General features: G+C 28.5%; 1 protein-coding gene across 2 annotated transcripts; it reads right to left on the bottom strand.

Annotated features, from left to right (window-relative positions):
• Positions 1–212: 212 nt before the first annotated feature.
• Positions 213–4,442, bottom strand: LOC120066989. 2 transcript variants are annotated; one of them, XM_039018331.1, is made up of 7 exons: positions 3,663–4,442; positions 3,017–3,228; positions 2,201–2,489; positions 1,994–2,079; positions 1,822–1,913; positions 1,077–1,127; positions 213–963 (listed from the first exon to the last, which is right to left on the bottom strand). In XM_039018331.1, the coding sequence occupies exons 1-7, from the start codon at positions 3,984–3,986 to the stop codon at positions 956–958; spliced, it is 1,062 nt and encodes a 353-aa protein (XP_038874259.1). In that variant the 5' UTR covers positions 3,987–4,442; the 3' UTR covers positions 213–955. The 2 variants fall into 2 exon arrangements, with proteins under 2 accessions (XP_038874259.1, XP_038874258.1); XM_039018330.1 differs by having other exon boundaries at positions 213–1,127.
• Between the last annotated feature and the right edge of the window lie 9,403 nt (positions 4,443–13,845).

Here is a 13,845-nt window from a genome sequence, read left to right as displayed (position 1 = left end):
AGAAACTTTATGAAACAAGTTTCAAACTAGATGAACATAAATTCCAAAATGCAAATAAATAGCATGAACAGCCAATACATGCTGCAGATACTGGTTGCTAATAATCCATTCTGGTCATTATTGATACAAATTTGAAACTCGTAAGCAATGTATCAATCAAACCTGCATAAAGATTCAGCCCTCCCCATTCAAACAAATCAGGAACAGAATGATTGAGAGCTTGAATAATGATGGTTCATTGATAACGAAGCTCTTCATAACAAATTATACAGTTTTCAATAGCAACTAAGGTGCATAAACAAACATTCAAATACATTGGGGGGGATCCATAGCTTACTCCTAACATAACCTTCCTATCAAAAATCCCCTCTCCATAGTTTACATTCTAAACATCATCAGGACAGTAAAAAGGGCCTGTTTTTCTTTCTTTTGGGTTTTTTTTTCTTTTTCTTTCTTTTCGTTTCGCCTACAGTTAATAACTTATAGGAAAAAAAAAACTCAGTAATTAAAGAGAAAAAAGAAAGGACAAAAACCTACCATGCAGCACAAGCAGCAGCAAGTAGAACCAACTTTAGGCAATGTTTTTGCTACAACTTCTACATCTTCATCCAACTGCTGTATTTCAGCTTTTTCTTTATAGCCTTTTCCCCTTTTGACCTTTGTTTTTGTTCAAGTCGCCATCCACCCACCTCACCTCCATCCCATCACAAACTTCTCTTTTCCTTCCTTTTTCCTCCCTTTTTTGGTTTTTTTTTTTTTTGGTTTTTTTATTCTTTTCCTTTTCCTTCCAATTTTCTGAAAGTAGAACGGCACCACAAAGAGCAAATTACGACATGGTAATGAACTATTCCACCTTTAGGTTTTAGGCATTGTAGATGTTGCAAGGATTTCATTTCACCTTCGGCTGAAGAAGATGAAGTCGGGGTGATTTACTTGACGATCTCTTAACCACTCCTCAGCATCCTGCAAAAGTGAATTTGCCAATTGCCACTCATATCCACCATTTGGAGTCCATAAAGACCCTCTAAACTTGTATGAAGCTAGACCAAAAACTGGTAGGGACATCTTAGGGATACCATCTATCTCACTAGGATACGTTACTACCGGACCTTGAACACTACGTGCCCCTGTAAATAAAAATATATAAAGGATCAGTGTCAAAGGATATAAAATGTAAGCCAACGTGAAGAGGCCCAGTCATTTCATTTTTCAGAATCTGGAAACAACTCGTCCAGATGAAAATATGTTTGTAAATTCGCTAAGTTGTATGGATGGAGCACTAGAACTTGTCATAACGTTACAACACCATGAGGAGACAATTACCAATTTATTACAAAATCAGAACTCAATGGACGCTGTTTTTGGACAAAACAGTTCCAATGTGAAGACTAAATCTTCTATATAGAATTATCTAATATATAAGCCATTGATATTTCCATTCTTATGCCAAGTCATCCATGAATATTTGTATGTAGAGACCAATTTCCACTCAAGTTGGAGTAAATAACAAAGAAAACAATAAATTTAGCAACGATCGTACTCCGTATAAAATAGTTTCAATGTAGAAAAAGATGAAAATGGAGTTGAGAAACACAATAGAGATTGCTACTTAAATCTCCAAGTCCAAGCATAGTCGGAGTAGTGTTTGAAGCTGCCATCAACCTCAGTTAAAACAGATGAGCAGAGACAGTGAACTCCATATGCAGAAAGGGAGGTAAAAAGCATTACATAGCACAAAATAAAGTAGGGTTTGAATGAAAAAAGAAAAAGTATCCACACAAAAAATTAGACGCTTAAGAAGCAGAAGGAATCTTCAATTACCTCCCATTGGGGAAGATAGATGATGAAAGGTGAGAAAGCAGGCATCCAGATCCCTTAATGTTGGTCCAGTTGGAATCCTGTAAATTGGATACCTACAAAGGAACCACCAAAGCACGATAAGTTATGCGTGCATGTATAAAAATGTCGAATTAGGTTCAAGGCTTGATAGTACCATGCCACAGAAAACCAGCTGGAAGGCAATAGATCACAACTTCGTAATGTCTTGAGCTCAGGGAACTGAAAAGCAAGATCTGATATCTGGAGAAAATATCAAAACTAGAGTAAGGTTACGAGTGATGAAAGGAAAGGATTTAGATATTTTATTTCTTCTGATCTCAATAGAGGCAAAGAGAGAGGGAGGGGTAAAGCATTAACTTGCCTTATCTGCCAAAGGTTCACGACTATAAGGCAAATCACGTTCAAGATGCTCAAATAGTAGCTGGCCTTGAGAATTGAGAGATTCAGCCTCATCACTAGAACAGTCTTCTTGAAGTCCAATTAGCTGATCCCGAAAAGATATCCTATCCATTCTACGAAAAAGCTCAGAAGATAAATGGTGATGATTGAGTTGCTTCCCCATGTATTTTAGTGCGCGTTCAGGTTCTGAATCACTACTACCATCACTACTAGAATCTCGGAAGTCACTATCACTGTCCTCACCTGGTTGCCTACATCACATAGGTTCATGTTTAAATTACTAAAGTATTCAACATATTACGTTTCAACTCAATGTTAGACTTAAAACACTTAGCAACTCAATTGCTAAATCAAAATACACCATCCTTAAAATTGAAGCAGTGAACTTATGCAGGGCTCTTATTGAATATTTCTGACACAAAACCAAAAAATAATTATCATAATCCGTCAATATGACAATGTTTGCCTTGTCTCTTTGCCCCCTACACCAGGTTGCTTACTTAGCAATTATGACATGGCTAAACCAAATATTAGCTATCAACTCCAATAGTTCTTTTGATCAACAAAAATCCTTGAACAGTTCAATAAACATGCTAGTTATTACATATGGTTAGACCAAGAAATATATATATATATATATTTGTTATGTATGTCTGTATATAAGACATTAGAGAAACTGACCGTCACTTGAACATTTGATTATATTGCCAATAAATCATACTAACAGCTTATCAAAATTAAATTTTAGACAGAATTTATTTCCAGTGAAGGAGAATACCTTGACTTTGCAGAGGACTTCAAGGATTCACCATATATCTGTATACCAGATAAATATGGTACATAATATTGGACAACACTGTCACTGTCGTTTAATACAAGAGGCACACCTGCGCCATAAGCACTCCATTCCTTGAAAGACTCCCACAAATCACCTAGGACAAAGTATGGTTGAAATTCCACGTCACAGGTTCTCCAACCCTTCATCGTTGTCTGCAATTAAAGACATTTGGAAACGAAATCAGGGGAGATGTTGATTATTGGGACCCTTTATTGAAGCGTTAAAGTGGATCCTAGCTATGAAAAACAACCCCTCGCTGATCATTGATGAACTTGAGGCGATAAGTAGTAGGGGAAGAAAAGGAAAGCAATTAAAATTCCTACTGGAATCTGCATTTATCCCCTACATCAACTCCCACAATCAAACTGGTTTTCTTCTTCACATAATCTTTTATTTCTCGTATGGCTCAGAATTGTTACAGAGAACTTAAACATCAATCAGTAAAACAAATTGTGGCCGCAGATTAGAGCTAGGAGGGCCATACTGAGAGCCCCAGAAGGTAAAAACTAAAAATATTTGGAAATCAACTTTTTGATACTAAAGAAAACAAGGGAAAAAAGGAACCCAAATTCCGATAGGTTCAAACCTTTGAGAGGTACTGTGCAGGTACAGATGGCGCGATGGACTGCAAGAACCGCTCGAGATTACTCAACGACGACACGACTGGCTCAAAAGCCGACATCGCAATGGATTTAGGGAGCTCTTCACACCCATCGCCGTATTCGGTTTCTCTAATCACCGAGGACACCACGCCCGGTTTAACGAGAGGGGATTGGCCAGCAGAAACGTCGCTCTGAGCTCTCCGGAGCTGATCATTTTGACGGCCCTGATGCGCCCTACGGGCCTTCGTTGGATTGTAAAACCTATCGTCACCACAACCACGAGCAAACTGCAAGCCTGCACCTAACATTATATTTCCAAAACCAAACGAAAAAAAATGGCTCTGGAAAATGGCAATCGGCAGTCGTAGAATCCTCAATAAAAGTCAACGAAAATGCAAAACCGAAAAATTCTCGCTACAGACTGATCGGATTAGAACGAAAATCCCTAAACACAGAAGAGCCCGATTGGATGGGAGATAGAATTAGACAAACAATCGGCTACCAAAATGTGAGAGACGAAAAACAGAGCCCTCTGTAGCTCGTCAAAAGGAACACAAAAAAGGGGCAAATCGAATCGGAGAAGATGAATTTGAATGAGAAAAGCTTAGAGAGATTGAAAGGGAATGGATCTAATACAGAGAATGAGGGTTTCAATGGCGTCGAAAGAGAGAGAGAGCAATGGAAGGAAAACGAAGCGATTGAAGAAGAGAAAAGGAGAGAGATGGAGGAGAACCAATGCGCCGGTTTTTTCAAGGAAGAAAATAGCCACTAATTCATTTTAACATTATTATTTTTTTATTAATTAATTTTATTGTTTATGTGTATATATCATAGGGTTGTTTTCAGACAACATTATTATTTATGTGTAAAATATTTATAAATATAATAAATTTTTACTGTTTATATAGATAGAAATAAACTACTATTGACATGGTTGTGATTTTTCTATTATTTATAAATATTTTCAATAATTTTATAGTTTAAAACAATTTTTCTATATATATGGATTATATTATAGTCTTCTTCACCAACTAAAACAAGTGCCCTAATTTAATTAGGATAGACTACTTGCTTTAAAATGGAAAGACAATTATATCCTTTCCTCAGAGGATTTTTAGTTTATACCTTTTTTTAGATTGAAGTTTTTGAATTTTTTTTTTCTTTCAAAATTTCACTTTAAAGTTGTATTAATTTTAATTCTAATTTCATAATGGTTGAATGTTAATATAAATTAAAATATTATTTTGATCTTATAATTTAAAATTTATTCAATTTTAGTCTTATTTTAAATATTCAATTTTAGTTATCTTAAATTTTGTTTCTCCTACTTATTTATTACTATTAATTTTTTTCTGATATCTATTGACATTTTTATTATAATTTTTTAAGACATTTTTGCATGGAAAGTATTATAATTATTTACCCAATTTCAAGGAAAAAAATTAATTTGAAGGATTAAATTTAATATTTGATCAAAATAAATGGACTGGAATTAAACATTTGAAAGTACATATATTAAAATTTAATGAATCTCAAAGTACAAAGATCAAAATGAAAGTTTAACCTACGAATTATTACAATTTTAAACATTAGTATGTTTAAGGTAAGGACTATAATAACCACTACTTGCTACTGTAAATACTATTTTGTATTTCTCAATTAACTACCGTCAAAAGTATTTCAAAACTACATTCATCATTTTTTATTATTTGCTACCTTGTTTACCATTTTCTTCTAAAATTAAGATGGTTTACACCTCAAACACATATCATTAGAAGTCAAACTAAAACAATTTACACCTCAAACACAATTTATTATAACCCTACTATAATAACCTAAGATTATAATAATTAACTCATTATCTCATACACTTTCCAAGTAAGTTCTCACTTAAAAAAAACATTTCTCTTATAAGTTTAATGATTTATAAAACATATGTAGATTATGAAATTGATAAAATATTAGTTGAAAAGACATTAGATCTATTTTTCTTAGTTTGTAAATTTTGGCAAAATTTTTCAATGAATAATTTGTGCATTGGTTAAACTTTTTTTAAAAAATTATTATATGAAATCAATGAATGTATGAAGATATTTAGCCAATAATTTTATTGTTAAAAAATTGGTTGGTGAATTAGTAAAAAGTGAACCGACTTATAAAAAAAATTGTGACACTTATTTAAGTTTTCGATTCAATTTGATGAAGCTAAGTTTAGGGACCAACTTGATATAACCTAACAAGTTATGGTTAAATTTTTCTTTTTTTTTCAATCTTATCTCTATAATTCCTCCAATATTTTGTTAAATTATAATTTTAGTCTCTAAACTTTTAATTTTATGTCTATATCCTTAAAGTTTCAAAATATCTAATAAATTCTAAATTTTTAATTTTACCAATAAATTATTAATTTTTAATTTGTGCCTAAGGAATATGATAGATTTGAAATTTGAAATTTGAACTAATCTATTATATAAAAGTTTGAAATTAGATAAATTAATTGATCTATTACATAAAAATTAGATTTGTCAATATGCATTTGGTAGTAATTGTATTTAAAAAGATAAAAACATTAGTAAGTATGATATTTCATGTTATACACTCAATTATTTTTGTTAAATTAAAATGTGTATTATATAATATATTATAAATTATACGATATTATAAAACAATAAAGAAATTTCCACAAATTGAAAAAATGTCAAACTATTTAGTAAACTTCTATCGGTTTCTATTATCAATAAACACTTTTGTTAAATGATAAAAAAAAAATTATAAACAATTATTAATAAAGTTTTAATAAAAAAATCAAATGAATGTAACAGTTCAAGTACAAATCATATAGAGTTGTTTTCAAATAAAGAAAAATTAGCCAACTTATTTATAAATATGGCAAAATGTCGTTATCTATTTATAGACTGCGATAGACTTCTATCACCGACAATTTGCTATACTTTATAATATTTTCAGTATTTTTACCATTTAAAACAATTATCCAAATAAATATGAAAATAGGGTACCAACTTTAAATTTTTAAGATAAGGCTAGGTATAAATTTGGACTTTCCTCTCCCACTACAAATTTCATATTCGACCTGTTTGATAGTTCATCGGAAAACATAAATCTAAGGTATTGTTTAGTAACCATTTCGTTTTTTATTTTTGGTTTTGAAAATTAAGCTCATTTTCTCTTCATTTCTTTTATATACAATGGTTGAATTCTAAGCCAAATTCCAAAAATAAAAAAACAACCTTAGAAAAGCTAAGGCCCCATTTGGTAATCATTTTGTTTTTTTTGTTTTTGTTTTTAAAAATTAAGCTTATGACACTACATCCACCCCCAAGTTTATTTCAAAAGTCGTTTTTAGTTTTGAAATTTGGTTAAGAATTCAACCATTATATTTAAGAAAGATGCAAATCATTGTAAGAAATGTGATAAATAGGCTTATTTTAAAAACAAAAACAAACAACCAAATGTTTACCAAATGGGGCCTTATTTTTTAGTTTTCAAAATTTTGCTTTGGTTTTTTAATCCATTGGTAACAGATAACAAAATAAGAAATTTTGATGTGGGATTATTGTGCATAAGTTTAATTTAAATATTTATATATATATATCAATTAAAAAATAAAGATTAAATGAAAATAGAGTTATATTTGATATTTTTATATGATTCAAATTTAAACAATTATTCGAACTATGTAATACTAGGTTGAGTATAAATTATTATTAATTAAATTTATTAACTTGGTTAAGTTAAAAAGTGTATAAAATCATTATTTTGTAATATCATATAATATATAATATATTATACAATACAGATATTAATTTAACAGAAAATATATATGAAAAAACCCATTTTTATAAGGTCCTAAACTTCTAGCAATTTAAAAATAAATGAATATTAGATGGATCAAAATGAACAAAAACCAAAAGTATATGAATTAAAATAATATTTAAACCCATTTTTTACAAGGTTCTAAATTTCTTGCAATTTAAAAATATACGATGTTGTTTATGTGAATCCCTTTCTTAAAATTGCAAAAGGATTTCTAAATAGGCTAACTTATTGTTTTGGCCATAGAGACTCATTTTACTATATCTTTTTATACCTTAAAATATTTAAATTTAGACTTAATAAACCTTCGTCGACATTAGCTTATGGTTAACTTTTGCTTAAAAAAAAATTGAGTAGTTCCCTCTCAAATATTCGAGGATTATGAACATAGATCATTTTCTTTCAATAAAAATTATAATATTATTCAAAATTAAATGACTATCTAACAAAGTTGTATATAACGTCAGATAATTTTCAAACTTCAAATGGCTATGGTTAGATTTAGATCTTAAATAACCATCTATGTTAGATGATATGTAATTAAATTTAGGTTTAAATCCTATTTTAGTCCCTAAACATTTAAAAACGTCTATTCTAGTCCTTAAATTTTTAAAAAGTACATACTTTGGTCTCTACTATTAAACTTCTGTAATTCTTAAAACAAAATGACGAGATGACTTGTATTTGTAGGCGATTAGGCGGAAATAAGTCAGTCACACTAAAAAATGTAGAGTTGAAATTTGAATAAGGTGGTAAAACAATTTTCTATAGAATTCAAAAGTCACTTTGCATTCAAGATTTTGGTCGATCAATACTTTATTGTGTGGGTTGTTGGCATTTTACTTCACCTTCATTTTGCTTAACACATGCTAGATGCAATTTTATCAAATAGTTAACAAAATTTTATAGTAGAGACTAAAATAAATACTTTTTAAAAGTTTAGGGATCAAAACTGTTGTTTTTGAAAATTTAGGGAACAAAATATAACAAGATTCAAAGTTCATAGACCAAAATAGGATTTAAACATTAAATTTATTTTCACTCATCATCTTAAGCTTTTGTGTCACTTTGTGATTTAATAGGATTTAGATATTAAATATTAAAACACTGTAGATTAGTTTAGAATATTTTGGATCCAAATTTCGTTATTATTTTCTCTCCAATTAAATTTACTTTTCCACGTACATATATGTGTTTTATAATCAGCTTCTTTAAATATATGATAAAATTGAAAATTAGAAACAGTAATTACAGAAATATTTTTTAAAGTTGGTTAAAAAAAAGTTAAACACGACTTTGAAAAAAAAAATAAGGCAAAAATAATAGGCAAAAAAACACTTATAATAAATTGGTTGAAATATTAGAGAGGGTAATTTGGTCAATTTGGGTGTAGAATAGAATTTTGGTGGGCCCCATTAGTCAGAACCATCTAATCGGGAAATATTTAAACCCATAATAAAGAAGGACTATCATTGGTCGGATTTGTTAAATGAGGATTAGTTAGTAAGGCAGTTCGTGACACGTGTAAAAATGTTATTTCGACACGTGTCAGACTAGATATTAATCTTATCTCGTTCGATTATTTGAAGAGGGACCAAAAAATATATGTTGGTTTTATATATTTACATTTACTAAATTACTGTTACTGTTATTATTATTTGCTTACCTGAGACGCGGCAATTTAAGCGGAAGCGCTGACAGTTGACAAAAGATAGAATTTGAACAAAAATCAATATTTATATTATAATAATGATTTTTTTTTTTTTAATTCTTGAATTTTAAGGAACAGGTACATTCATAATGATAGGTCTAAAAGATATTTCTTTCCATTAATTAGATTATTTTATTATTTTAAATAAATTAACATTAATTAAAATAGCAATTAAAAAGAAAAATGAAAAACCTTTTCTCTCCCCTCTCCCTAACCAACCCACACCGTGGCCAAAACTTTTTCCTCCTCTCTCGTCTTGAGTTAATTCTAGTGTCGACAATCGAAATGGTGGTCACATTCACTGTGAACACGACAAACCCAAATAAAATCGTCAAGATTTATTATCAATCCAAATGTATTTAAATTTATCATCAACCCATATAAAATTCATGCAGACAATTTCTAATAGGATCGTTTGTACTTTGATGAAAAATGTGGTGTGTGATTTAAGCAAAATGGCTTCTATAAAAAAATGATGAGGAATGATTTTGTTTTTCTTTTAGTTTCCATTTTTCCTACTCTATTTTAGTAAATTATAGCAAAATTTTCTATTCAAATTTGCTCTTTGTTTCTCTTCAATTGGTCACCATTCCATTATCAACACTAGAATTAACCCAATTGTTTTTTAATTGAAAATTATGTTAATTACGCAGAAGAATGAAGACAAAGGGAAAAAAGTTCTAGCAACGGTACGGGCTTGGTTAGGGAGAGGAAAGAGAGGATTTAAATAAATAAATAAATACTATTATAATTATTGTTATTTCAGTTAAAGTAATAAAAATAATTTAATTAATGAAAATAGTGACCTTTTAACATCATTATTCAAAATTGGGGACTAAATTGGTCAAATTGAAAAGTATTTATTTCATAAAACCCAAAGACTAAAAATACATTTTTCCCTATAACAATAATACATGATTCGCGTTTTAAAGGGATTTTCAAAATAAACAATTTCCTAAAAAATGAAAAAGCTAAATACATCTTGTATTATTATAATTTGAAGTTTATGCTTGAAAAATGATATTTTAGGCTCTATTAGATAATCATTTAAATCAGGTTTAGCATTCCATTTATATTAAAAGAACATTCAATACTGGATCATAAATATTTTTTGTCCAAAATTGATAATTAATCAATGCAAATTTCAAATTGGGAGTTTTAGATAATTATCAATAACATACATCTTTGACACTTTCCATTTTAGTTGTATCAATAATTGTGAATACAACTGAAGTCTCACATTAGCTATATAAAGAATAATCATAAGTATGTAATATAGGACGACTATCTCTAATAGTATAAGGCCTTTTAAGTAAAACCAAAAGTTCAAACTAATTCACTCTTTTATGATGAAATATAAAAAGATGGGACGTTTTAATAACAACTTTGAGAAAGTAATTACAAATTAGATTCTAGTATCTTTTTTAGTACAATCGTGGGATGGAGGATTGAACCTCCAACTTCTAGGGAAGAAGGTTTTGTCAATTACCACCACTAAGCTCTCTTCAACAATTAGATTTTAGTGATTGATAATTGATCGTTTGAAACTTTTATTTTTATTTTTTAAAGGGAACAACAAAAATATAGGTCATAAATAGCATCTTTATCCATCCCAATTTCATTACATATATATAAAAAAAAATGACTTAAAATATTAAAAAAGAGAAGAAATTTATCATATGATAAATTATGATTAAATAATTTGATGAAATGCATAAAGATAGGTGCAACTCGAGATATACCTAACTTTTTTTCTTAAAATAGAAGCATGAAACAATTCATGAGTGATAGAGTACTTCTTTCTCAAACAATTTAATAATGAAACACAATAAATATTTAAAATGTCGATGTGGGGTCTCTAATTTACCGAAATAACAATTGAACACAGATAAAATGTTGGAATTTGTAGATATTTCTAAAAAAATTAAAAAAAAAATAAAGAAAAGAAAAGAATGTCTTTATTAATAAATAAATACTTTACGTTGTTTAAACAAATTTCCTATTTATGTTACATTTACATTATTGACATTTATTGCTTAATTTTATGTTTCATGAATTTTTTTAACAAATAGTATGAATTCATCCTTCATGTCAATGTTGAACTAATAGAAATGTAAAAATATCGAAGAAAATTGTGACATCAACGAAAATTTAATACTGTAAATACAATCGATAAATAAACCTTTTTTTTTTTGTAAAAAAAGAAAAAGAATAAATGACCAAATGTGGTATAATTTTGTCGAAATCTGTTGTATGAAAATTAAAAGACTTTACTAAAATATAATTTATACTATGAACAAAACATGTGAGAAAAATGGTAATATAGGAAAAAACTACATTTCCAAATTTTGGCATGTTTGGTTAGATTATATTTTGTACATTTTAAGTACATTAATCAAATATAACATATTATTTAGGAATCAAATATAATATATAGTTTTATCTTGGTTGAAACTCACATGCTACAAAAGTAAAATAATAATATCATGGATCTAAGGAAGAGGATAAAGTAACAATAAATAATAACTTGTCGGAACGAGCTACGGAGGAAGATAATTAAAGTGGTCACGTGCGTGGGAAAATTAATATATATATACAAGTATTATTTCAATATATATAAGAATTATTGTTTTTATTTATTGCCTGCCACTATCTCTTGAAAATAGTTTTTTTTTTCCTTGTAAGAATTAAAAAAGAGGTCTTTATATTTTGGAAAATTCTTATAAATAAAAAAATTCTAAAAATATTTATCTTTTATAAAAAAATAAATAAATATTTTATACTGTATAAATATTTTTAAATATTTTTTTATATTTAAAAAGTTCAAATTATTTTTTATTTAGAATGACTTCAATTCGGCCACCAAATTTTAAAATTGTCACACTTTAACGGTAAAATTTTGAGTCTAATTTTATTTTATATTTAATTTTTATTTGATATTTAAGTTTCGATATTTTATTTTATCATTAAATTTTAAATTTGATTTTTATTTCATCTCTAAATTTCATTATTTTATATTTTTACCCATAAATTTTCGTTAACATATTTAGTCATTTATACATTAAAATAATTTGTTGTCCTATAGAATTTGATTTTAAAAAAGATTTTAAGTGAATGATGTTTTTTTCTTAATATTATAGACTCTTTTCTAACTATGCTAATTGTATTTATGTTTTAGAAAGTTTTTTTCTTTTTTTAATTCGATGTTGTTGATGTCAAACTATGAACTTAACATTCAATGACAACCACCATAAATTTATAATACAGGAAATTTGTATAACAGTTTGTTGTTTGTCATACAAGCTCTAGTGCCTAAATTAACAAGGAAATCTTTGAAGCAAATGGATAATTTGAGTATTAAGGTTGACTTAACTTCTCATAGGGATTTTGCCACACATTTATAGTGTTCGTTGACCTAAACCTCTTCCGTTAGGGTTTCTAAGTTATTTTTTCATCTTATTATTCTTCTTTACTCGTTTTGGGGCATCTCTCATTCGGTGGACGTTTTGGGTAATCCTCGGCATGGGCCGAGGCCGAGTAACGTGGCATATCACCTTCCTTTCCTGGACTCAAATTTGTTTTCGACTTTTCCCTCATTCTTTCATTCTTTGATGTCGTTAATATTCAACATCCAAAATTACTTATAAGAGATATAACCACACTTTATAATTCTCTATTTTCTTTTGCTAAAACAATACTAAGAGCATTTCTTTATATGTGTGTTTGTTCCATCTCAAGCACTCCTCACTCTCCCTATATCCAAGTGTCAATTTTAAAGAAAAAGAACCATGTATCACAATATTTTTAGGAATATAATTTTCTAAAAATATATAGTATCATTTTTTTAAAAAATAATCTTAAACATTAATGAAAATTTCCATAAAATTTATGAACTACTATTTTTGCCCATTTTTTTTCCTTGTCTCCACATGATGTGAAGCTTGGTGGTGGAAAATGGAACTTTATTTAAAAATTTTAAAATGGCAAAAAGCCACCATTGAAATTGAAACCAACTAAAAAGGGACATATAATAAAGTTGGAAAGCCAATTTGTCCCCCACATTTATGAGGTTTTAGTGAATTGAACCTTCTCACCTCCATATCCTCTTCTCCATCACATGATTTCATTCCCTTTAAAAACCAAACAAATAGATAAAATTTTGGTTTAGTTATAAATTTGGCCCTTTATGATTTGAAAAAAAATAATAAAAATTTAGACTTTATGATTTTAAATTATAATTTATTCTTCATAATTTGATAAAATCTCATAAATGGTCGGTACAATTTGATATATTTCTCATACATATAAATCATAGGAAATAAATTCTATTTATAAAATATAGAGACTAAATTATAAATTTCTTCAAATCATAATGATCAAATTTACAATCTAACTCAAAAGTTAGTAACAAATATGTCTATATCAAGGCTAAATATATAATTTTGTCTCAATTATTGTTTACAAATTTTGAATTTTAGTCTCAGTATTTTAATTATTTTTTCGTTATGCCCCTCTCATCAATATATTTTTAAAATTGAACAATGACAGATTGAGTTGGCAATCACATATAAGTGAAGAATTTTGACAAATATCTTGAAAGTTTTTTTTTTCCCCCTCTCTAG

This window comes from Benincasa hispida, chromosome 12 (assembly GCF_009727055.1).
Source record: "Benincasa hispida cultivar B227 chromosome 12, ASM972705v1, whole genome shotgun sequence".
NCBI classification, from domain to species: domain Eukaryota; kingdom Viridiplantae; phylum Streptophyta; class Magnoliopsida; order Cucurbitales; family Cucurbitaceae; genus Benincasa; species Benincasa hispida.
The sequence above is the reverse complement of the archived record's forward strand: the minus strand, read 5'-3'. Positions and strand labels throughout refer to the sequence as shown.